Raw genomic sequence first — 23,812 nt, 5'->3', positions numbered from 1 at the left:
TGGGACCGGGGGGGTCCGGCCCCGATTCTCTCCATCTCTTTAACCCGCGGGCCGCGGGCAAGGAGCCAGTGACAATGGCTCTTTTCTTCAGCCTCTGCCAGTGGGTGGGGACGAGGTAGGGCAGGGCAGGGCAAGGCAGGAGGGGGAAGCTGAGTCAGTCACTGGTCCCCGGGGGGAGGGTCCGAGGACACTGCTCGGGGAAGGGCAGCGAGGGCTGGCCGAAGGGCCGAGGCTTCCCGGTGGGGTGCCGCAGGAGAGGGCGGCGGCCGACTTCGGCCCCTCGCCAGAGCTCTCCATCTTCAGGCCGGGAAGCCCCGTCTCTTTCCCCGAAGCAAAAGCCCGCCTGCGCCCCTACCTGGCTCCTGTCCTCACCCAGCGTCCTCTCTGTCCTCCTCTTCCCGCCCCACGCCTCTCTTCCCTGCCCCGCCCCGCCTCCTCACCTGGTGAATCGGACTTTGCAGATGTTACACTCGTAAGGTTTCTCCCCCGTGTGGGTACGGATGTGCCGGGGCAGCTTGCCGGCCCCCTGGATCACCTTGTCGCAGATGGGGCATTTCTGGAATGCTTTGGCCCGGATCTTCTTCTCCGCCTTCTGCGACCAGGACGGATAGACGTCGCCCTCGTGAGAACTGCTGAAGTATTTCAAGTAATAATCCATGACCCCTTCGTCCTCCTTGCGCTGATCCTCCTCGCTGCCGCCGCCACCTCCCACCTGCCGCCCCACCGAGCTGATCATCTGCTGGAGCAGGGCGCTGGCTGCCAGCCCGTCCACCTCGGGCCCGTCCCCGTCCTCCCCGTCGGCGGCTCCGGACAGGAAGCTGGGCGAGTCGCTGGGCTCCTGGGACTCGGGCAGGGCGGAGGAGGCGCCGCCGCCGCCGCCGCCGCCCTCCTCCTCCCCCCCGGCCAGCCCCCGGCTGCCGTCGTGTCCGTTCTGGGCGGGGGGGAAGAGGCCGGTCCCCGAAGCCGCGTCCTCATCGCGGTCCAGCCACAGCCCTTGGTTGCTGTCCGGGTCGCCGTCGCTGGCCTTTGGTCGCTCACTCAGGGGGCCGTGGGCGTAGAAGTCCAGGCCGTTGCAGTCCCCGCCGCCTTCGGCCGCCGCGGCCGCCTCCTCGTCGTCTTCCTCCTCGGGGCCGGGGAAGCCGGCGTTGGTCCACGGGAAGTTGCAGGGGAGACTGTTGATGGGGTTGCTCTGGAAGAACTCCAGATACTCCTTGGCTCTGAGATGGTTCTGCTGATCAATTTGATCTACTACATCCATCTGGTCATCCTTGGCCAGAATCTGGTGGTCCAGGAGGTCGGCGCACACGTCGCGGACGGCCTGGATCTCCAGCAGCCGGGCGGCGTTATGAATGTCACCCACGTTGGAGGTGCTGACGGTCAGAGTGGCTGTGTAAGCGAAGTCCAGGAGGGCGGTCAGGGCCTCGGCGCTCACAAAGTCAATCTCGTACACGTTCTGCTGGTCTACCACCGCTCCGGAGGTGAAAAGTTTCTTGAAGTACTGGCTGCAGGCCGCCAGCACCGAGCGGTGGGTGGGGAATTCCTGACCCTCCGCCAGGATCACCACGTCGCACAGCAGCCCGTGGGTGCGCTGCTCGTTTAGGCCGCTCAGGATGTCGCTGCTGTGGTCCGGGAAGGGGATCCCAATGGGACCATCCACGCCGCCGGCCATTTTCTTTGTGTCAAGATCTGAGAGGGCAGAGACACAAAAGCAGAGGGAGGAGGGTCACCACATACACCCAGCCATCGGAAGGGGGGTTGGGGGGGGGGGGGCGGGGCGGGCCCGGCTTCCTTCTTCCCCTCACCTACCGCCCCACTTGGGAAGCGTGAGGCCGAGGAGGAACGAGAGCCTGCGGGACCCTTCGTTGGGCTGCAGCCGAGGACGGGGGACGGCAGCGGGCAGGTGGGCCGGGGGAGGGGGGAGCAGAGCCTGGAGCCTCAGCTTTACCCGGGAGGGAAATGAGAGGCCAGGCTAAGCCCAAAGTAGCAGATACCTGGACGAGGGGGATGGGAATCTGGAGCCCAGGAACTGGACCGCGCCGAAGTTACGCTGGCAGCAGAAAAGGAGACCGGAAATGAGGGAAAAATAAAGCCTGCCCCCTGGGTTGACTGGAGCAGAACCCGTTGGCCTGGCTTTCCAGGGCTCCCGCTCAGCTCATCCCTCCACGGCCCCTTTGGGGGGTGGGGTGGGGACCTTTTTGCCTGCAAGAGGTGGGCCCTCGCTACAGGTGGGTCTCTCCGGCCCCGTCCGGCGGCCTCCTCCACCCCCCGGCCTTGGTCCTTTCTTAGATCAGGGAGACCCCAAAGGGGACAACCTAGTCCGACATTAAGCGGCCCCTGTAGGGGCTGGCACCTGGCTTCTCCGTCTCCCAGATATTTCCCCACCGGGGACGGAATCGCTCGGCCGGGAGCGAGGGGCCCCAGCCGCAGAGTGAAAGCGGGGAGGTGAGGTGGGGACATGACCGTGTTCCCCCGACAACCGAAAGGCCAAGTGGAGGAGCGGAGGGGACTAGAACCTCAGGTTGGCCAGAAGCGGGGAAAGGCATTGGGGGGTGGGGGACGTTCCCTGGAGGAGCAGGGCACGGCTGAGGGGGTCCGATGGAGACCTCGGATCTGACCCCTCGGCCCCAGAGGCCAAATGCCCCTCCAGTGTGATCTTCTGGAGCCCAAAGACAAATGTGTGTCATCCCCCTAACGTCACATACGTCGTCGGTCCCCAAATCCAACCGTTCCCTGCCGCTCTACCAACCTAAGCAGCCATTGCAATTTGCTGACCCCGCCCGGCCGGCGGGGATTCCCGCCCTCGACCCCTAAAATGGTTCCAGACTTGAACCTGTGTTCAAACAATCCAACAGCACCAACAAGCACTCTAGAGGCCTCGACAAGCTTCCCAACTCTCCGACTCGCCTACACGAAACCCACCTGCGCAGGACCCCGGGGCAGAACCGGCCTGGGCTTCGAACCGGGTCTCCTACTCTGAAAGCGGCAATCATTTTCACCTGTCCCTGTTTGCCGCCAGTTCCCGTTGCCCTGGCAACCTTTCTGGAGATACTTGCTGCTTTCTGAACACAAAAAGGCCCCGGGGACCCGGCCGGAGCTGCTGACTTCCCTTCCTTATGTACAAGGGAACCCGGTCTGCTGGCTTCCTGGAGCACCTCATTGACTGACTTCGGCCCTGCCCACACCAGCTCTTCGTTTCCCTCTACTCGAAACGCTCGTGCTTTCCTCCGTCTAGTGCTGAGGCGGCAGCCTTGGGACAGACGGCCAACCCATTTCTCAAGTAAATCCCCTGGACTCGATTCCACGGAAGGGATAAAGCTCCGTTTAAAATAAAACTTTCCGGCTGGTTCTGCAGGCCCCTGGAATTTTGTCTTTCCCCCACCCCTCCCACCCCCCCTTCCTCTCTTCACATCCGTGACTCATCCACCGGGCTCTTGAGCAACCCACTTGCTCCCTTCCCTGGAGAGTTTCACCCAAAGTGGGAGGGGGCTGCACTGCAGCTTGGAGTTCCTCCCTCCCTCCCCTTGCTCTCTCATCTTGGCAGCCCCGCCAGCTTAAGCTAGATGCCTGAAGGGAGCTTGGAAGGGTAGTGAGGGCATCTGCTCTATGCGCAGCTAAAGACATGGAATCCAAGACTTATTCCAAGCATCCAAAGGGAAACTGGGGAATCACCATGGTTTGGGGCTTTTCCAGAGGAGGGGGTCTCAGTGGTAGCTGCAGATTTCCTCCTTCTGAGAGAGCGCTTGAAGGGGGCTAAATGGGCCCCCGCGGCCCCCCGTCCCTCCCTCCCCACCTCGGGACAGGGCTACCGACTTTCTTCGAATCTCCAGAGGGGAGAAACTGGCCCCTGGATAGAGCACGGGAAGGCCTGATCGGTCCAGGAGGCCGCGAGGGAGGGGGGGCAGGGGAACAGGCTGGGATGTGGTTTACATGGTTACACAGAAAACCTTTCGTGCTGGTCTGCTAGCAGACGGGAATGGAAAACCCAGACGAGAACTACAACTCCCGGCAGCCTCTTCCCCTAGAACCTTCCCTCTGCATCTCCCTCCCCCACCGGTTGCTGTATCATCGCAGCCGTTATCGTGGCGCCCTGTGGCTGCCTGGCCCCCTCTTGTTTCCGCCAAGCTGCTTGCTGCCTCGTTGCTGCCGCCGAGACCGCCCCCTCCCCGGGTCTGCCGGGGGCCAAGAGCTATCTCCCCGAGTCCCTGGGCCCAAGCTCCAGAGCTCTCCAATGCAGCAGAAGGATCTAAAAGAGGCTCGCACTCGCCACGAGGAGGCCGGGAGGAAAGGAGGTCTGTGGTGGCCAGAGCTTTGGCCGTCCCAGGGTGGGGGCTGTACTAAGCACTTAGTACAGTCCTCTGCACGCAGAAAGTACTCAAAATCCACTGATTGATGCTGCTCAATTAGCTCCACCCCCTATCTCTCTCTCTCTCCTCCCAGGCACTGATTGACAGCTCAAAAAAGGCAGCCACTGATGACTGGGCACGAGGTTGGTACGTGGCGGAGCGGGGGGCCACGGCCCTGAAGACCTCTTCTAAGTCTAGTCCCCCGGCTTCTCCGCCCGAGGCCTGAGCGACCCCGTATGAGGAGGAGGGAGTGGGGACGCCAGAGGGTGGCATCACTGAAAACCCCCAATTCCTGGTGCCCTCCAGCCAGCCTACTGGGCTTGGGAGGGACGGTTTAAACTCCAGGAACAAGGCTGAGGTCCAGCCTCAGCTCTCCGCCATGGGGAAAATCAGGATAAAGTGACCACTCTTGGGTGGGGGAGAGTGGGGACACCCCTAACTGAAGCCGCTCCCCTCCCAACTACAGTGGCCACTCAACCGGTCTCCCGCCCAGTACCGACATGGTACCTGACCCCTTTATGTTCGTGCTATTTTTTTTTTTTAAACACTCAAGTCTCTCTCTCCCTGAGCTCCTGCTGAGTCCCGGGGAAGGGGTGCCCACGTCGAAGGGGATGCGGGTGGGGAACGCAATGGCTCTGGACTGACGGAGGGGGTCCCCCAGCGCTTAGTGTTCAGCCCATAGTAGGCGGTTCATAAACACTCCTGCTCCGCCTACTCTCCGTGGCTTACTCCACAGCAACTCTAAAGGGTCTGCAAATCCCGACCTGGGTCCTTGGCGCTGTGTGTTTCCTAATGGTGCCCTAACATCACGTGACTCGTGTCGGTTACGGGGTCGGCAGATGGGTTTTCCGTTATCTTCGGTGCCACCCGTGGCGCCACCGACCCATCTGCCGGTCCGCCCCTCTCTAAGCACAGGCAAGGGCCTCTGGATCGGGTGGCCAGCCTCACCGCTTACCTCGGGCTCCGTCACCTACTGGGGCCTACAGGGAGCTGCTCCCCTGGGCTGTGCCTCCGTTTCCCCTCCCTGCCCTGTCCCTATCCCCCTGAACAATGAGGAAACCTCCGACAGCTCCAAGCCGCCAAGCCACAGGCTAGAGATGTGACATTCAGACTCAGAGAAAGGAAACCATTGCGGCATGTGGAAAATTCGTTGTGGTTTTTAAAGTTCTATAGACTTTTATTGCGGGACTTGAGTCAAAGCAACTCTCCAGGGATTGAGCAAACTTCTAAAGTTTCTTAGCTCGAGTGTCTAGAACAGTGCTCCGCACACAGTCGGCACTCAATGAATACTCCTCATTTACTAATCTCACGAACCCGTTCCGAATCTTCACCCTGCCCTGCTTCGGTTTTCCTTCCCGGACCCCCGGACCGTGGAAAAACACTAGACACGAGGCGCCCTCCCCGACGCACACAACCCCACACAGGATCCACAAAGTGCCTGTCCTGCAACGAAGCAAGCGGTAGGATGAAATGACTTCCTGAAGTCTCTTTCCGAGCCCAGATCCTACATCCAGTTCAAGCGGGGGACTCTAAGGTGGCTCTGGGGGGGTGTGGGGGGGTGTTCGGGCCCATGGACAGGGTCACGTGCTGGACACCTCAGGTGGCTGACAGGTTGGGAGGGAAGGGCAGCAAGGGGGGAGAGAGTGGGGGAGAGGGAGAGAGAGAAAGAGAGAGGGGAGAGAGAAAGAAAGCGCAAGCAGGCTTCACGGCCCAGCTGAGGTTGGGCAGCTTTATACTAACTGCCCCCAGGAGCATCCTCAACCAGTAGCCTCCCGGCCTACATGCCAGCCTTAAAGGAACAGCTATCCCTCACCTGGCACCTGTTTGTCAGAAGCCACGGCAGCAGAAAAACACCCCCCAGCCCCATCTCCGAGGCACAGAATGGACTGCGCTGGTCCTTTGAGCGGCCCGGTTGCAATCCCACTGAGATCACCGGCACCATAGGGGCCGGGTGAGCAAGAGAAAGCAGAAAGGGAAATGGGGAACTCACAGCCCACCCTGCCCTCCCCTCCTCCGGGCACAGGCACTTGCCAGACAGTTGCCACCTGTAGGTCCGTCAGCAACCCGGCCCTACACCCACGATTACGCATTCTTCCCCGCATCAGGCAGAACCTCCTGGCTATCGGCTTCTGGGCCCTCCAACTCTCCTCTCCGGCCACACCTCAGCTCAAGCTCTTCGGCTCCGTCAGAGTCACCTACCGGCTGTGCCTCATTTTCCTCTCCCGCCACCGACCCCCGGGCCGGGCCCTCATCCCGCCTGGAACCCTCTCCCCCTTCCAAGCCACCTGGCCCCGGCTCTCCCCATCTTCAAAGCCCTTCCGCTATCACATCCCTTCCCCGATTCATCTAACTTCTCCCGAGATGACATGCCCCCCCACCCCGCCGACCCCTCCCCAGCCCCAGCCCCCTCCCCACTACCACCTCAGGACTTCCACACCAACTCCACACTTAGGCACTCACACCCAGCCATAGCATTTCTATACCCATCATCTTACATACCCTACTATTTTTGAGCACTTACCTACAAGTCCATTTTTCTTTTCTCCTCTTCCATCTGTAAATTATTTGGGGCGTCTCCTCCGATAGACTGTAAGCTCCTTGAGGGCAGGGATCGTGTCTTCTAACTCTTTTGTACTCACCCAAGCGCTCAGTGCAGTGCTCTGCACCCAGCAGGCGCTCAATAAATACCATCGATTGATCGCTTAGACTGTAAGCTCCTTAAGATCACGGACCTTATCTTATTCTTCGCTCTTGTCATTCCTCTTGGCGCCTAGTACAATGTGTGGCACCAAACGGATGCTAGATACCGTTGACGAGGATGCTGAAGACGCTGGAGAGGGAATGTCTGTCTGTCTCGACTGCAGTTTCCTGGGAGTCCAGCAGGAAAGGAGGGAAGGAGGTTGGCTTAATGCCCAGGACTCCTGGGTTTTCTTGTAGCCCTGCGCCCACAAGCTCCATAGAAACAGAGTAGTCTCCTTTCTTTGTCTTGCTTTAGTTTCCCCCACCTGTGAGATGGGGACAATGCCGCCCACAGGTAGGATGGCCGCTGGCACCCCTGTGCCATGCCGCCTCCCCTCCCCCCCCCACCCTCCACAGTTTTAGCAGAGTTTAAAAAAAAAAGAAAAAAGAAAAAAAGAAATCGCTAGTAAAAACCTGAAAAATAAAAACCAGGTTTTTTTTTTTTAATTGGGAACCGTTTTCCTTGCGGGCAGGCCTAGTGTGGTACTTCTGTCCGTTTCTGGTGACGCGAGTTTTTTGTTTCGAAACCTTTAAGGCGACACCCACTCTCGCGTTAAAATTCTGTAAGTAAAGGCATCACAGGGACACGTGAGAAAAAAGGTTCTGGGTGGGAATCCAGAGAACCTAGAGAGTAGCTGGGCGTTTTAAAGATCAAAATGCTGGACATAAATTAGGCCACGTCAGCACCGGAGGTGGGGTCGAACCAGCTGAAAACTGGACCGTCTGGTATAAAACCGGAAGAAATGAGGGGAGGTAGACCCCGCTGCCCCCACCCCCCGCCACCCCCCAAAAACCTCTGGAGTTGCCCAGACTCTAGGAGTAGCTCAGTGACCGTTCCTCTAGGATTTTGGAAAGGGAAGGGCGTAGGAACGGAGCCCGGTTTTCAAACTGGGGGTACCTTTCCCGGCCTCTGCTGGGCCAGGACCGGCCACCGGAACATAAGGTATCAAAGATGTCGACGAGGGAGAAAGAGCCCCACGCCAGCGATCGAGATGGGGGAGTTAGTTCCGGCTGGGCCGCCCACTTGCTGGGTGATTCTGACTGAGTCACTTAACCTCTCTGGGCTTCAGTTTCCCCACCTGTAAAATAAGGAAAATACCACCTGTCTTTCCCTGCCTCCCAGGGATGGAACGAGGATAAATCAGGCGTTAGGCAGGAAAGGCTTTTAGAAAACGATGGGTAGAGCTTCAGTGAAAAAAATGTAAACCACCGAAGTTGGAGGTGGTCATTGTTCTCATGGAGCGGCCAGAAACCCCCTAAGAGGTGGAAGCAGGGAGAGACTGGGTAATAGGAAGGATATTTAATAGGCAGGCCCAACGAAGACTTCCTGGAATTCCCATTCCCCAGAGACCCTCTGTCGGGACCAGTCTGCCCGGGCTGTCCCGCTTTTAACCCATCTTAGCCCAGCCCGGGCATGGCAGGGGTGGGTTTCCGGGGGGCGGGGACGGGACTGGTTGGGGGGGACGGGGTGGGGGCGGCGTGTGTGTGAAGTGACTGTTTTTCCCCCGACACACAACTGTTTGGGCGGGACTCCCGGCCTTGCTCAGCCCACGTCTCCAGCAAGGCCTGAGAGTTTCCGAGCAGGCTGAAAAGACCCACCCCGTCCTGCTCTCTCCCCACCCTAAAGGCCCAGGCGCGCCCTCCCCCGCCACCCCATTCACCCGCGTCTATAGCTCTCTGGCCCCTTCACCCCAGAGCTGAGAAACGAAGGATGGAAAGTCGGATATTTGGATCTGTCAAGACACTGCGCCTTTCGCTATGGTGGCCACCAACAGCCCTCGTGGATACTGGACAAGGAGACACACGGGATGTCACGTGGTATGCCGGCCGTGCAGCATAAGATGGTGACATCACACGCGTCGCTTTGCAGAAATCCAGCAGAGGCTGCGCGGGGGGGTGGGGGAGGGAAACCCCTGACTCCCTTCCCATCACTCCCCAAACCCCTCAGTCCAGAGCCTCTGTATTCCCCTCCCAGGTCCCTCTGAACACAAGCACCTCTCCCGAGCCGAGGGCCACGGAACTTGGGGGCAGAAACCAGGGTGGACGGCGGCTGGACACTTCAAATGAAAATGCCAGAGGCTGCCGGGGCCGTATCCGGACGGGACGGCACAGGTGGCAGCAGCCTCACTTTTCAGATGGGGCACTGAAGCCCAGAGAGATCAAGCGACTCACCCGACGCCCCACAGGGAAGCGCTCGCCTGGAGTCGGGCTGCCGGCCCTTCCGCTCTTCTTCCACGCAGAGGAGCGGGATGGAACGCCGGGAGATTCAGGTGCTTCCAGTGGGAATCTTGGGGTTGGCGGCTGCCGGCTGGCCCTGGGGCTTTAAAGGAGGCAGTGCTGCTGCTCTCTCACCACGCCTCACGAGTGCCTGGCAACTCACTTCTGTCCTTCTCTTGGGAAGGGAGATCCTTCATCTCATTTTTCAGAGGCCCAGAGGAGGGAGTGGAAGGGCCAGGGCCAGTTGGAGAGACCCAGGCCACAACTCAAGAGTCTTGATTCTCTAATAACCTGTGGCCCAGGAGAGAAGAAAAACGGGGCAAAGCGTGTGTGTGCGCGTGCACGCGAGCGTGTGCATGGGAGGCTTTGAGGTCCTTGGGCCCTGGGGATCCAATAATCCAATCAAACGAGATTGACGCTCTCATCACCTCCCTTTAGATCCCAGCTGGTCAACCGGTAGGATTTCTTGAGCATCTCCTGGGCGCAGAGCACTGTACTAAGCACCAGGGAGAGTACAGTAGCGTTCGCAGACACTGTCCCCGCCCTCAAAGAGCTTACGATCTAGCGGATTACCCCGTCAGTTATTCTGGGATTCTCCCAACTCGTGGGAGTTGGGATCCCAAGAGAAATGGAAGGACCGCAGGGTTGCAGTCAACTCTCAGCCGGGGCAGGCCAGCAGACTCCACGCATCTTTCCCGGGAAAGGCTTCCCAACTCCCTCTCCTAATCCCCCGACCTCGAGACCCTCCAATCCTCCCAACATTTAGAAAGCCTCCCAGGTCGGCTGCTAACCGACGCGCTCCCTGGAGAGCGAGGGGCACGGTTTGTGGGCCTAGCCATCCCAGCACGCCAGCTCCTAGAGTGCAGGGGTGCCTGATTTTGGCGGTGTGGCGGAGCGGGGGGGGTCCTGTCATTTCCAACCTATTGCGAGAGAGTAATCTTCCCCTCTACCTCACACTGCTTTCACCATGCCACAATTACATAACTCCTACAGCTTGGAAGAGGGACGTGTGTTCCCTTGCAGCAGTAATCAGATGGGAGGCCGGGCAGTCTTGGAACTTAAACAATAGACCCGTTGACCCCGGGGGGGAGGGCGAGAGAGGGGGGCCGATGTCAGGGACAGGAGGCAGTCCGGATGACCACCAGGCTGACCCAGATTGGGGCCTGCTCATTTCCTACACCAGAGCCACCCTGCCCTGTAGTAGTAATAATGGTATTTGTTAAGCGCTTATTATGCGCCAAGCACTGTTCTAAGCGCTGGGGTAGATACAAGGTAATCAGGTTGTCCCACGCGGGGTTCACAGTCTTAATCCCCATTTTACAGATGAGGGAACTGAGGCACAGAGAAGCAACTTGCCCAAGGTCACACAGCAGACGAGTGGCAGAGCCGGGATTAGAACCCATGACCTCCGACTCCCGAGCCCGTGCTTTTTCCACTCCGCCACGCTGCTTCTCTAGCAGCCCTCGAAAAACTCAGAAATGGACGCAACCTGACCCCTGCCTGGGCCAGAAATTTCCAGTCCGACAACCCAGTCCAAGCAGAGCCCCCAAATCACGGACCTGGGCATAATTTGGCTACGAGACCCAAGCGCTTCGTACAGTGCTCTGCACACAGTAAGCGCTCAATAAATACGATTGATCGATTGATTGATTGAGAGAGGCTGGGAACGTTCCAGGCTTTACTTTGACAAGGAGCCGCCGCAAAGATCTGGAGGCTTCTGGGAACCGAAGTCGCAGCAACCCCGGGGAGCAATCCTGGATCTCGGTTTGTGCGTGAGAAACATCGCAAACGCTTGGCGGGTGCCCGCCAGAAGTGAGGCCCGCAAGCCACTTTGGGTTGGGAGGCTGGACCGTCGCTGCCCACACACCTGAACCGGGAAGGTGCCCTCTCTAGCCTGGGCAAAACTGGGGCAAACCGAGCTGAACACTACTTGTTGAGTCCCACTTGCCAGCCCTGCCCACCTGTTGCCGGCACCAACCCCCGCAGCAGGGATCTACAAAGACCACCGGCTCTGAGGGGCAATCTGAGCAAGCCCCTCTCAGCAGAAGCTTCCTCGGGAAACCAAGGCCTCTCCCGGCCCCTTAGGAGGCCCAGGTGGGAGTAGGGTGGGCGGGCAAGAGGAAGCGAGGCAGGGCCCCTGCCATTCCTAACCCTCCCAAATCTCCCATTCGGAGGACTCCAGGGATAGATGGATTTCTCAGGCTGGAAAGAAGCTTAAGAGGTCATAATACTGTCTTTCAACCAATCGATCGATCGATAGCATTTATTGTGGATTTGGAAGGGCACAACAGAATCAGTCGGCACAATCTCGGCCCTCGAGGAGCTTACGCTCCAGCAGGAGAGGCAGATGTGAAAATAAATTCTACAGAGGAGGAAGGGAGTATGAAAGATACGTATGTAAGTGCCACACACAGAATCAGCAGGCACAATCTCGGCCCTCGAGGAGCTTACACTCCAGCAGGAGAGGTAGATGTGAAAATAAATTCTACAGAGGAGGAAGGGAGTATGAAAGATGCGTATGTAAGTGCTACCGGGGGTTGGGAGTACTTAAGGGCAAGGAACGGCTCAATCTAAAGTGGTAATTGGGGGAGTACAAGGTGGAGAGAGGAGACATTAATCGGGGAAGGTTTCCTGGAGGAGATGTGATTTCGGAAGGGCTTTGAAGATGGCGAGAGCTGTGGTCTGTCAGACGAGAGGGGAGGGAGCTTCAGATGCACGGGATGGCGGGCAAGAGGTTGGAGGTGGGGAGATGAGAATGAGGCACGGCGAGCAGGCCAGCTTGAGCAGAATGAAGAGTGTGAGCTGGAGCATAGTGGGAGAAGAGAGTGGATAAGCAGGAGAGTGAGCTGATTTGAACGCCTTAGAGCCAAAGGCCAGGAGTTTCTGCTTGATGTAGAACGGAATAGATAGCAATCCAGGCAGCAGAGTGAAGTATAGACCAGAGAGGGGAGAGGCTAGAGGCTGACATGCAGTTGTCAAGCCAGGATATGACAAGTACTAGGTCAGGGGTGTATGTGTGTGGCTTTTTTAAAAAAATGGTATTTGTTAAGCTTTTACTATGTGCCAGGCACTGTTCTAAGCACTGGAGAATAGTAATGAGGTTGGACACAATCCATGGCCCACGTGGGGTTCACAAGTCTTAATCCCCATTTTCCAGATGAGGTAACTGAGGCACAGAGAAGTGAAGTAACTTGCCCAGGGTCACACGGCAGACAAGTGGAGGAGCCAGGACTGGACTCCATGCCATTTGGGCAGAGGGCAGGGGTAGTTCCTGGAAATGTTGTGGAGAAGAATGGACAGAATTTGGAGATGGACTGAATTGCGGGGGGAGGTCGTCGAAAGGGGAGAGTCGAGGATAATGCCAAGGTTGTGGGCTTGAGAGATGCGGGGGACTGGCAGTGTGGTCAACTGTGATAGGAGAGTCAGGTGGAGAAGAGAATTTGTTGGGGGACGATGAGGAGCTTGTTTTTGGTCACTTTGAATTTGAGGTGCCAGAGGGACATCCAGGTGGAGATGTCCCGGAGACAGAAAGAAATGGGAGATTGGAGGAAAGGTGACAGGTCAGGGCTAGAAAGGTAGGCTTGGAAATCCCTCCTCAGAGAGATGGTAAGAAGCCACGGGAGCACAGTGTAGATTAAGAGGAGGAGGAGGGGGACCCAGAACAGAGCCTTAATGGCCACCCACAGTTAGGGAACAGGAAGCGGAGGAAGAGCTGGCGAAAGAGCCCGAGAAGGATCAGCCAGAGAGGAGACCCGGGAGAGAAGTGTGTCAGGAAAACCAAAGATAGATAGTGTTTCCAGCAGAAGGGGGTGGTCCACAGTGCCTCGGGCAGCCAAGAGGTCCAGGAGGATTTAGGACGGAGCAGAGCAGATTTGGTAAGGAGGAAGTCATCGGTGACCTTGGAGAAGCGTGGCCTTGTGGGCTGGGGAGTCAGAGGACCTGGGTTCTAATCCCCGCTCTGCCAAATGCTTGCTGCGTGACCTAGGGCAAATCACTTCCTTCTCCAGGCCTCAGTTCTCCTGTTCTCCCTCCTGCTTAGGCTGTGAGCCCCATGCGGGACAGAGACAGCCTAATTCACTTGAATCTACCCCAGCGCTTAAAACAGTTTGACACACAGTAAGCGCTTGGCAGATACCATTAAAAACAAGCAAACGAACAAACAAAAAAATCCAACCGGATTGTAGAGGGTCAAGAAGGGAGTTGGAGGAGAGGGAGTTAAGGGAGCGGGTGGGTACAACCCGTCTGAGGAGTCTGGACAGGAATGGGAGGAGGCCGAGGCCCTGCCTCCAAGTGGGACTACACAAATCATCTGCTGACCTTGAGAGGAAAGTGCCACAATCTCTGTTGGGGACAAGGCTCAAGGTCTCCGCTCTTTCAAGGCTGGGAAGTGCTTCAACTTCTGCAAGAATCGGTCTTGTTCTACCCCCTAGATGCTCGCCTCCCTCTAGCAACATCCTTTCCCCTCAGGTGTAAGACCCCAAACCACGAGGCAGAATGGGGTCTCTGGCCCAAGAACCACGGCTGCGCTCAGCAAGGCGGAGGGACGCGGACCGGCCCTCTTCAAATGCCGCGCTCTCGAGGTGCGAGGTGGCTGTTGGGAAAAGGGATCGGTTGAGCTGGGCAAGCCCACCCCCTTCCACCTGGGCTCCACACTCCACTGTGCCACTCAGAACGGGCACCTTGTTTATCACAAGGCTGGCCAGCAGGTCGAAGGGCGAAGGCCGGATGGCCTCGGCGCCCTCTTGACACACCAGCCCTTTTCCCGGATCACCGGCCTCTCCCTTGATTTCTGCCAGATCTTCTCCTTGCCATTAGGAGCATCTCTGTGACTGTGCCGGTGCCAGGCACCCGATCCCTGGGTTGGAGGGGTGGGGGTGGAAGAACAGAAGCAGCAGTGGGGCCTAGTGGGAACAGCACAGGCCTGCGAGTCCCCCGGGGGCCTGGGATCTAACCTTGGGTCTGGTCATGCGCCTCCTGTGGTGAGTCAGTTCACAGCTCTGTGCCTCAGTTTCCTCCTCTGTAAAATGGGATTGAGCCCCCCCTTAGACGGTGAGCTTCGTATGGGACAGGGGCTTTGTCTGCCCTGATTGTCTTGAATCTACCCCAGTGCTTAGAATGGGGCTTAGCAGATACTCCAATTATTATTATTTTTATTAGGATTAGCAAAACAGGATTTCTTCCTCATTCCCCTGGGAGAACCCAAGATTTCAGTCGGTCACCCCGAGGGCTGCCAACAAATGTCGAGTGAGGACCATCTCCCTGTCCAAATCGAGCCCCAGGATGCAGAAGGAAGCTGCCGAATGGGAAGTTCGGCCCCCAGGGAGCTTCCCCTCGTGCCAGGAATGAATAGGCTCGGGACTGTGGGGTCCATCCTTCCGGAGAGACGGGGTGGGGGGCGGAGAGGAGAGAGAGGCGGCCTCAGCCCCACAGTAACTCCCATCCTGTCACCCTGTCTCCCCGGCCACCCAATTATTGCCCTGAGCTTGCCTGGCTCTGGGCTCCAGGAGAACCATCTCCAGCGAATGTTCTCAGCAACAGCGGGTCCTTTTGGTGCCTAATGCCAGGAGTGTCGGGCATCACTTACTCCTCAGGCCACCACACTCGACTCACGGGGCATTCCCTCCTCTGGCAGCAGGGGAGCAGAACCACCCCAACCCTTGGCATCGGGCTGTGGGCCGAGAGCTCCGGCTCACGGGCACAACGGTCACCGGGGAAGAGGTGTGCCCAGCTAGGAGAGCCGAAGTGGCCGCCCCGGGAGACTGGTTTTAACAGCCTGACCGACCTAGTTGCGCTGACGCCAGCCAGGAGGCAGATTGGCAGGTGGGTGCCAGCGGGGACACTGGCTTCTGACTGACTTCCCGCTGAAATACCTGGGCTTTCTCTCTCCTCCCCGCTGCTGGCATAATATACCAGGTTGAGAGTTGGAGGCCTGGCAATCTGGATCCTTGGTTCGGATGGGCCCTTGGGTACCCGGGGCAATCTCTGCCTCCACCGTCACAGCTGGAGAAAGGGGCAGGGGGTGGGTAGAGAACAGGAGGGAAAGGCAGGCCTTTTTAGTCCCGGCAAAGGTCTTTGAGATCACCAGAAAAGCAATGCTAATTAAACCCACTGCAGGCTGACAGAGAGAAGGCCTGCCCCCTCTCTCTGGCATTAGCTTCACCAGGCCCACACTCCTCTCCATGCAGATGACTGCAGTGAGGCTGGGAGCGAGTAATTACCACCCCACCTCGAGTCGAATGCCAGTGTCACTGCACTTAATGAGAGGTTAAAGGGCCGGGTTCTGTCACCCACAGGAGCAGAGCAATGGATCCCATCCCTCTGAACCCCACCGCTGTTCCATTCACACCCCATATCCCCCCCCCCCCCCCCCGGCATTATCCGCAGCCCCTGCCGACCCTCCAGATTGACCGTGGTCCGGAACGCGTTGGCCGCTGAGGTGGTCGGCCGGGCAGGGAGGGAAGCCAAAAGGGATCAGGGGGCAGAATGGAAACGCCTCCCTAGTCTCCCCCTCTAGACTGTAAGCTCGTTGAGGGGCAGGGAATGTGCCTGCTAATTCCGTTGTACTGCACTCTCCCAAGCGTCAGGTACAGTGCTCTGCACATGGTAAGTGCTCACTAAATACCACTGATCGATCAACTGTCAAAAGAGATCCGACTGCCCTCAATGTGTTGCACAGCGAATGGTTCCCAGCTGATGGGCCCCAGTCAAGGAGGCCAGGGCCATCAGATTCGGGGTGGGGGGCTGCTTAGCGTAGGTGGCTTTAAAGCTCTCCATCACCCCGCCCCCTCCAACCTCACCTTGCTTCTCCATTTCTTCAACCCAGCCCGGACACTTCACTCCTCCGGTGCTAACCTTCTCACTGTGCCTCCATCTCGCCCGTCTCGCCGCCGACCCCTGGCCCACGTCCGCCCTCCCTCCTCAAACCCGCCGGACAATGACTCTCCCCTCCTTCAAAGCCTCAGTGAAGGCACACCTCCTCCAGGAGGCCTTCCCAGACTAAGCCCCACTTTTCCTCATCTCTCACCCCCTTCTGCGTCGCCCTGGCTTGCTCCCTTTGCTCCTCCCTGCCCCACAGCACTTACGGATATATCTGTAATTGTATTTATTTATCTCGATGTCTGTCTCCCCCTTCTAAGTCTGTGAGCTCGCTGTGGGCAGGGACTGTCACTCAATTACTGTACTGTACTTTCCCAAGCGCTTAGTACGGTGCCCTGCACCCAGTAAGCACTCAATAAATATGAATGAACGAAGGTGGGGGAGGAAGGCTCCAAAGACCAGGGCGCGAGGGGCTGCTGGCAAAGGGGGGCGAGGGGGCAAATCGGAGGAAATGCATGCACTCTGGGTCAGGCGCCAGGACTCGAAGAGTAGAGAATTTATTTTATTTTGTTAGTATGTTTGGTTTTGTTCTCTGTCTCCCCCTTTTAGACTGTGAGCCCACTGCTGGGTAGGGACTGTCTCTAAATGTTACCAACTTGTACTTCCCAAGCAAGCGGCTTAGTACAGTGCTCTGCACACAGTAAGCGCTCAATAAATACGATTGACGATGATGACGATAGAGAACTGGCCCGGCTTCACACTACAAGCCGACGGCCAGAGGGAGCTGCCGGAGAGCAACAGACTCAGCACTCCCTGGAGCCACTACTACAGGGCTGCATCTCAACCACATCCTCACCTATGCATTCCTGCCTCGGGACGGGGGGTAAAAACCAAATTACGGGTCGCGCTTGGAAAGGTCACTTCACTGTTCCCGCCTCTCGGCAAGAAGCGGAGCGCTGCGTGCCGGGGTTATGCCTGGCAAAATAACAAGCCCCGCATTTAGCTAGCTCCGAAGAGCGCAAAATGCATTCAGCCAGCCTACCCAAGGAGGAGAGACGAGGGAGCGAGCCATTCCTCGCCCGCCTCTTTCTGGGCCCCGGGGAAACTGAGGCCCCGAGAGGTTGGGAGACCCGCCCAAGGTCACACAGCGAGTCCCCGGGGGAAGCTGGGACCGATACCCAGGATTCCTGCCTTTCAGTTCTAACCTACCTTCCAGATAGCCGGTGGGTTACCTGTTGATCGCCCCGCCCCAGTTCCCAGGACAACCCTTCTCAAGGAGTAATCGAGACTCCACCTTCCAATATTCCCAGGTTCAGTCAGGCCCCACCCCATTTCCCTCACCACCGTGGACTGAGCACAATTAAGCCCTCAATGTTGCAAGGTTCGTCCTAACTGGTTACTCCACCCTGACCTCCGTGCCAATTCCCGACTGTGTCATCAGAGACCACGTTTAATCAGGCAGGAATGTGTCTAGATGGGGAGGGGGCGGGGGGGGGGGGAGAGGAAGGGGAGGCAAGCCCATCGAGGAGGCCGTAAACACTCCCCTTTAGGTGTAGGCCCCAACCGTCCTGGGCACTGCAAGAGTAAACAGTCTTTGAGAGCCATTTTATCTGCATATTTATTGCAATCGAATGGGGAGGGGTTTCCTGCCCCAGTGTGCCCTTAAAGGGCCTAATCCTCAAGTGACTAGGGAAGGAAGAGGGGAAACAAGACCGTGGGGGAGCTGGGGAGGTGAAAAACCCACCCGTGGCAGATGCTGAGCGACGGGGCGAGAGCTAGAGGAGGCCGCCCGAAACTCGAGTTGGGCATCTCTTCTTCGCTCCCAAGTCCCCCTCGACGGCTCATTCCCCAGGTCCCTCTCGGGCAGGACTTTTGAGCAATAAGAAGCTGTAGTCCTTCGTTCTGGTGGAAGACGGGAGGGGGCTGGAGGAAGGACTCCCCTCAACTCCTGGATTCCAAAGCCCTCGCTCCCATCGGCTCAATTTACACCTTCCTCGGAGTTGCAGAGGGTTGGGGTCAGGGGTTCGTGGCCGCGCTCCCTCCCGTCCTCTCCGGCTATCTACCCTCCACTCCTCGGGGTCAACCGCCCCTAGCAGGAGTGCCGGAAATGGGATGAGGGACCCCGGTCCAACAGCCCACCCCGCAAAATGGCCGGTGAGGGGATCCCCAAGGCCCCGGACGATCCCAACCGAAACCGTAACCCCACACCTCACTCGGGCAAGTCCACATCCCCAACGTAAGACCGTCTCGGCCCTCCCCCCGAGATTTCCAGAGGGGCCCTGAGCCCCTCCGTCTGCCTGGCCTGCCTCTGGTTTGATTACCTCCCCTTCCTCCGGGTCCCTGGCGGCACCAATCTGGGGAGAGAAGACCACAAATAAGGACGCCGAGCTCGTCCCTGCAGACGTGAATCGACTTCTCCCTCGGCACCATCGCCAACCTCTTCAGACAATCACAAGAGGAACGTACACCACCTATCCATCTCTTTTACAAGTCTCATTCCACTGCCCTGGCCTTTCCCCCAATAAACCGGGTTCTTCGCTTTCTTCCCATTCGTGCTTGCAGTTTAAATATGCGAGGTCTGGTATTATTCTAATTGCCATAAATAGCACCTCTTGGGGCAGTAATCTTTTCCACTCTGAGATGAAGTGGGGGGAGGAGAAGGCGGGGGGCGGGGGGAGAGTGGGGGGACCCGCACCAAAAAAAGGGATTTGAAGTTCCAGAGAAAAACGAGATGTTCTGCGACTCCGGCAAATCCTCACCGGCACACACAGAGATAACTTTAAGAGATCGATACTCTTTATGCCGGCTGCAAACGTCGAGGCCAGTGGAAAGCAAATCGAAGCCAAGATTCCCAGGGACCACTTTCTGATAATTCCCCTCTCCTCCCCCTGCCCCACGGCCAAACAGCTCCAGAGCTGTTGTTGGGGGGGGTGGGAGAGGAGGTTCAGCTGAGGAGCTCTCTGGGCCCTCTGGCCTGTTGGGGCAGGAGACTTCATCAAGACGGCAGAAACAACCTGTAGCTACAAGCCCCAGTTTTAGCTGCTTTCAAAGCTCCCCATGGGTTGTAGAGTCCAAAGTGAAAATCATCGACTGGTTTCCAGCCCAACCGGGTAAGAATGAGCACGGACAGACGCATCCAGAAAGGCCGCTGCTTCAACTTATATCTGTTGGGACCCCCGTTTCCCCCTCCCCCCATAAATTTAGAATGGGGGAGGGGTTGGAGGACGAGGTGGGGAGCGCCTCAAAAGCCAGCCTGTAGGCCAACTGTGGCCGCAATCAATCCATCAATGGTATTTGAGTGCTTACTGTGCGCAGAGTACTCTATTTAGGAGAGTACACCAAGCAGCATCCCCAGCGAGCTATCCGGTTGGTTTACCCCGTGAGGCGATTTTCACCGAGATATTTTTCAGGTACCTCAGTGGGCGAGGACTGAAGAGGAATGGGTTGAAAGAAGCCGCAGGGCTCCTCACCCTCCGAGACACACCAGTGGGATGGCGGAGCGGCAGGGAAGAGGGAAAATCATGAACTGAGAATCCGGGTTTGGGGAATGTCTGGCCCGTGGCCCTGTGATTTGTTTCACCTGCTTAGAAAGCTGCCCAATCGGTAGGGAACAGTAAATCAAGCACACACACCAGCTCAGACTCCTGGACTACTACCACCGTCCTGTCCTCCAGCTGTGAACGGCAACTGACACCACACAGAGATTCCCTCTCTGCGACCCAAACCAACTCTGCAACCGGTCCAGCACGGCAAAGGTGCAAGGGAGCGTCCTCTGGTCTGGAGAATCCATCCTCTTTCCCGATCCCTCTTTGCCACTCAACTTCTCAGGGCTGCCAACACTGTTAACGGCTGCAAGGAATCAACCCGGCCTTTTAACATTCCAGCCACCGCCTTTGACTTCATAATTTCTCGCAGAGATAAAATTAGCAGACAGAAAATGTTACATACTGATTCTGGAACAGGAATCGTATGACCAAACTATCTTTTAAAAACATTAGATTTCAACGCCGCCCTAATCCCCTTAGCTCGAAGAACTAACTAACTTTGAGGGGAAAAAAAACAATAGGTGTGGGCACCTATTCCTGAAAACGGCCCTGCTGCTGCCGCGAAATCATACATGCCGCCGAAACGATAGGTCCCCCTCCGGCAGCAGGGCCATAAGCTTGCTCCTTCCAACTCCGAGCCGCTTAAGAGAGATGCTCCGCAAGCCCATCGCCTCAGATACCGAGCACCTGGCCGCCGAGCCGGGTCGCCGATGCCTGGGCCGGCCAGAACGGGATTGCAAACATCCCCCAAACTGCCCGTGCATTCAGTTACCACGCTCCCTTCATTCACCAGAAGGCTCCCAAGGCCTTGCCTCGCCATTATTTGATTTCACTCGAGATTTTCCTTAGCCTTGTTTTGCTTGACACCAGAGATCGCTTTCAGGAAAGACACAACCAACTCGAGTGCTCACGAGCCACGACCCTAGTGAACACCAGCCACACGTGTCGGGATGTTGGATCTAAGAGTCCAGTCTCACTCTCGCAACCGAAAGAGCGTGCGGGCAAACGGTCCCGCAGCCTATTCACCCATCACCTCACTCACTGCGCCTTCAGCCGGGCTCAACTCTACTGCACTTCTCATCTCCAGAGCGGGGTGGAAAAATCCCACTGTTTTATCCAGATCGGGCTGGGCCTCTTCTTCAGAACAAGCCTGAACAGTCGCCAGAGAGAATATTAATCAGGAATGCTCCTCTCCTATGTATACAATTAAAGAAAAAAACCCCAACAACCACCACCCAGCAGTATCTGGGATAAACTGCTGGAAGTCTGTTCTCATCAACATCAGAGTCCATGGTGTTTCTGGGGGAATTGCGTCCATTTGAAGGGTTAGGGGCCTGGTTCCCGATCCAGCTAAATTGCTGGAAGTCTGTTCTCATCAACATCAGAGTCCATGGTGATTCTGGGGGAATTGCGTCCATTTGAAGGGTCAGGGCTAGGGGCCTGGTTCCCGATCCCGCTTGCCACTGTGGCTGCTAGAGTGCCCAACAAAAAACGATTCGAGGTTTAACATCAAGACGTAGCAGCGGCGTAAATCTTCAAGGAAAAGCAGGCGTGAATGACCCTTGGGGAAAAATCAGTTAGGATTTTTGCCCAGGTGAAGAAGAGATCTTTGGATCCCAGAACCCACTTGCATCTCCTCACGCTAGTCATACTGGGGACCTCAAAGGCCCGAGCGAAGTTTGCACTTGCCAACTCGGTCCTCCTGACTCCGGCCCGCACTCTAAAGGCTTCACCGAAAGCCATGCTACGGCTGGACGGATCGGTTCTGGGAGAAGCTGGGACTGTTAACGGGCCGGGGCTCCGACCGACCCAGCTCGCAAGCCCTTGGATCTGAACTCAGGGCCGGCCACGTGCTGTGGTGTGAAGGCTAGGCGCGTTCAAGGCGCCGACGGGCCTGGAAAACCCGCCCCGGGCCTCGACCAGTGACGGGGACGGCAAGGAGACGACCGAGACCCGAGGCTCTCCCGAGGAACCGCCAACTTGGGGAGCCGGTCCCGGCACCTGCTCCACGGGATCGGCCCACCCTGCGGGGACCGGGGCCCCACCTCCCGACGCCCACCACTACAGGAAGAAGAGAAGAAGAAGAGAAGCAGCGTAGCTCACTGGAAGGAGCACGGGCTTTGGAGTCAGAACTCATGGGTTCGAATCCCGGCTCTGCCGCTTGTCAGCTGCGTGACTTTGGGCAAGTCACTTAGCTTCTCTGGGCCTCAGTTCCCTCATCTGTAAAATGGGGATTAAGACTGTGAGCCCCCCGTGGGACAACCTGATTGCCTTGTAACCTCCCCAGCGCTTAGAACAGTGCTCAGCACATAGTAAGCGCTTAATAAATGCTATCATTATTATTGTTATTATTATTATTACCGGGCCCGAAGGAGGAAAGGTGGCGGCACGGGGGGCGGCGGGGAGGTGCTAGCGGGCTCATACCTACTTCCCCGGGGCCTCGGGCCTCGGTAGCCGAGCGGCGGGAGCAGAAGCAGGAGCAGGCGCGGCAACAGCAGGGCTCGGGCCCGCTCAGGAGGGGGACAGGGAGGCGGCTGAGGCGAAGGCTGGCCCCGTGCCACCCCCCACCCCTCTTCCCTGCTGCTGCCAACGGCCAATCCCCACCCAGGCCGGGGGGAGGGGATGCAAATTCCCCCGGATCTGGGGCCGCCCGCCCCGGGCCTGCACAAGGCCCCGCATCCTCGGGCTTTCCTGAGAGGCGCAGCCCCAGTGGCCCTCCCCGGGGGCCGGGCAGGGCGCCCCTAGGGCGGACTGGGGATGAGGGAGGGGATGAGGGGAGGGGAGGGGAGGGAAGGGCGGTTAGGCGGGTGACACAACCGGGCGAGGGGAGCGGGGAGGGGCCCCGGGCCGAGGGGGGTGGGGGCTGAGGTGGGGGAAGGGAGCCGCACAGCCGGAAGTCGGGGACCGCCACCGGCCTCTGGCGAGAGGAACTCGACGGCGGCGGCGGCGGCGACCCCGCCTCCTCCTCCTCATCTTCCTCCTCCTCATCGTCCTCCTGCTCCTCCTCCCTCGGCCCCCGTGACCGCCGAATCCCCGCCCACTCCCCGGCTCCTCGGCCCGCCACTGGCCCGCTCGGGGGGGGGCGGGCGCCCCCGCCCATTGGCCAGGGCGCCCGCCGCTCACTCCCCCTCCTCCGCCCCGCCCCTTCCCCCGAGTCGGGGTTGGCTGGGTCGCGCCCGCCCCCGCGGGGCACCCTGGGACTGGTAGTCCGGCCGGCCCCTTCCACCTGCTGGCAGGAGGCGGCGCGGGAACTACAACACCCAGAGGCCCCCGCCGAGTCGCCCCTCCGCGCTCGCCTCCCTCCCTGCTTTGCAAAGCCCCCCTCCCTGTTTTTCTGCCCCCTCCACCTCCTCCCTCGGCCCCCATGAAGCACCAGCCCAGCCAACTACAACGTATGCACGCAGCACAGAATAAGGCTTTTTTTTTTTTGGGGGGGGGGGCGACTGCGTTCTCCCTCCAGTTGCAAACTTAACCTCCCGACACCCCCACCTCCGCCTTCCCCTCCAGTCCCTCCGTTGCGAGCCCCCCTCCCCCACCGGCCCCCGGCTACTCCGCGCCCCAAGGGGCCCCTGAAAAGCTAATGCACCTTAGGGGGGGGGGAAAGATGAAGAATCCTCCTTCCAAACCTAACCCTTCCTCCCGGTTTCCCCTCCTCCGCCAGTTCAGAGCACCCTCTCCCCCCAGCTCAGCAGCTGCTAAAATCCCCCCCCACCCCCCCCCACCCCAACCAAATCCTGGGATCACACTTCGGGGGTGGGGAATTCCCCAGTCAGGAGAGGAGCCCGGACTTTCCTCCTACCCCTTTCCAAGCAGCCTCCCTCGGGAGTAGAGGAGGAGAAGAGGGGTGCCCCGAGCCCACCGCCCGCCCCCTGCCTTTCCCAGCCCAATCTTCCCATTCGGCTCTTACCTTGCTGGTCCTGGGAGAGGAGAGAATGGGGGGGGCGGGGGGTGGGGAAAGGGGGGGGGGGTGCCTGGAGTTTGGAGTCAGTTCTCGGCCAGCACTCCCTCTCCTCCCTCTCTCTCCCTCTCTCTCTGGTGTTCCTGCCCCTACTGTAACTGTATATGCAAAGCCCCGTATGATGCTGAACTCCCTTCCTGGTTTCTCTAAGGGCAGAGGGGTCCTCCCTTCTCTTAAAGGTGCAGGCAGCCTCC

The 23,812-nt window shown here is 58.4% G+C and overlaps 1 protein-coding gene across 2 annotated transcripts in view; it reads right to left on the bottom strand.

Annotated features, from left to right (window-relative positions):
* ZBTB7A (zinc finger and BTB domain containing 7A) overlaps positions 1 to 22,400 on the bottom strand; it is a 28,609-nt gene extending 6,209 nt beyond the window's left edge. Inside the window, exons 1-2 of one of the 2 annotated variants that reach the window (XM_038770796.1) lie at positions 22,085 to 22,400; positions 441 to 1,686 (exon numbers count right to left, since the gene is read on the bottom strand). In XM_038770796.1, coding sequence (XP_038626724.1) covers positions 441 to 1,669 — 1,229 coding nt within the window. In that variant the 5' untranslated portion in view covers positions 1,670 to 1,686; positions 22,085 to 22,400. Of the gene's footprint in view, positions 1 to 440; positions 1,687 to 6,864; positions 6,898 to 22,084 lie in introns of those variants that run through there. The other variant, XM_038770795.1, reaches the window with a different exon arrangement.
* Between the last annotated feature and the right edge of the window lie 1,412 nt (positions 22,401 to 23,812).

This window comes from Tachyglossus aculeatus, chromosome X2 (assembly GCF_015852505.1).
Source record: "Tachyglossus aculeatus isolate mTacAcu1 chromosome X2, mTacAcu1.pri, whole genome shotgun sequence".
Taxonomy (NCBI): Eukaryota; Metazoa; Chordata; class Mammalia; order Monotremata; family Tachyglossidae; genus Tachyglossus; species Tachyglossus aculeatus.
The sequence above is the reverse complement of the archived record's forward strand: the minus strand, read 5'-3'. Positions and strand labels throughout refer to the sequence as shown.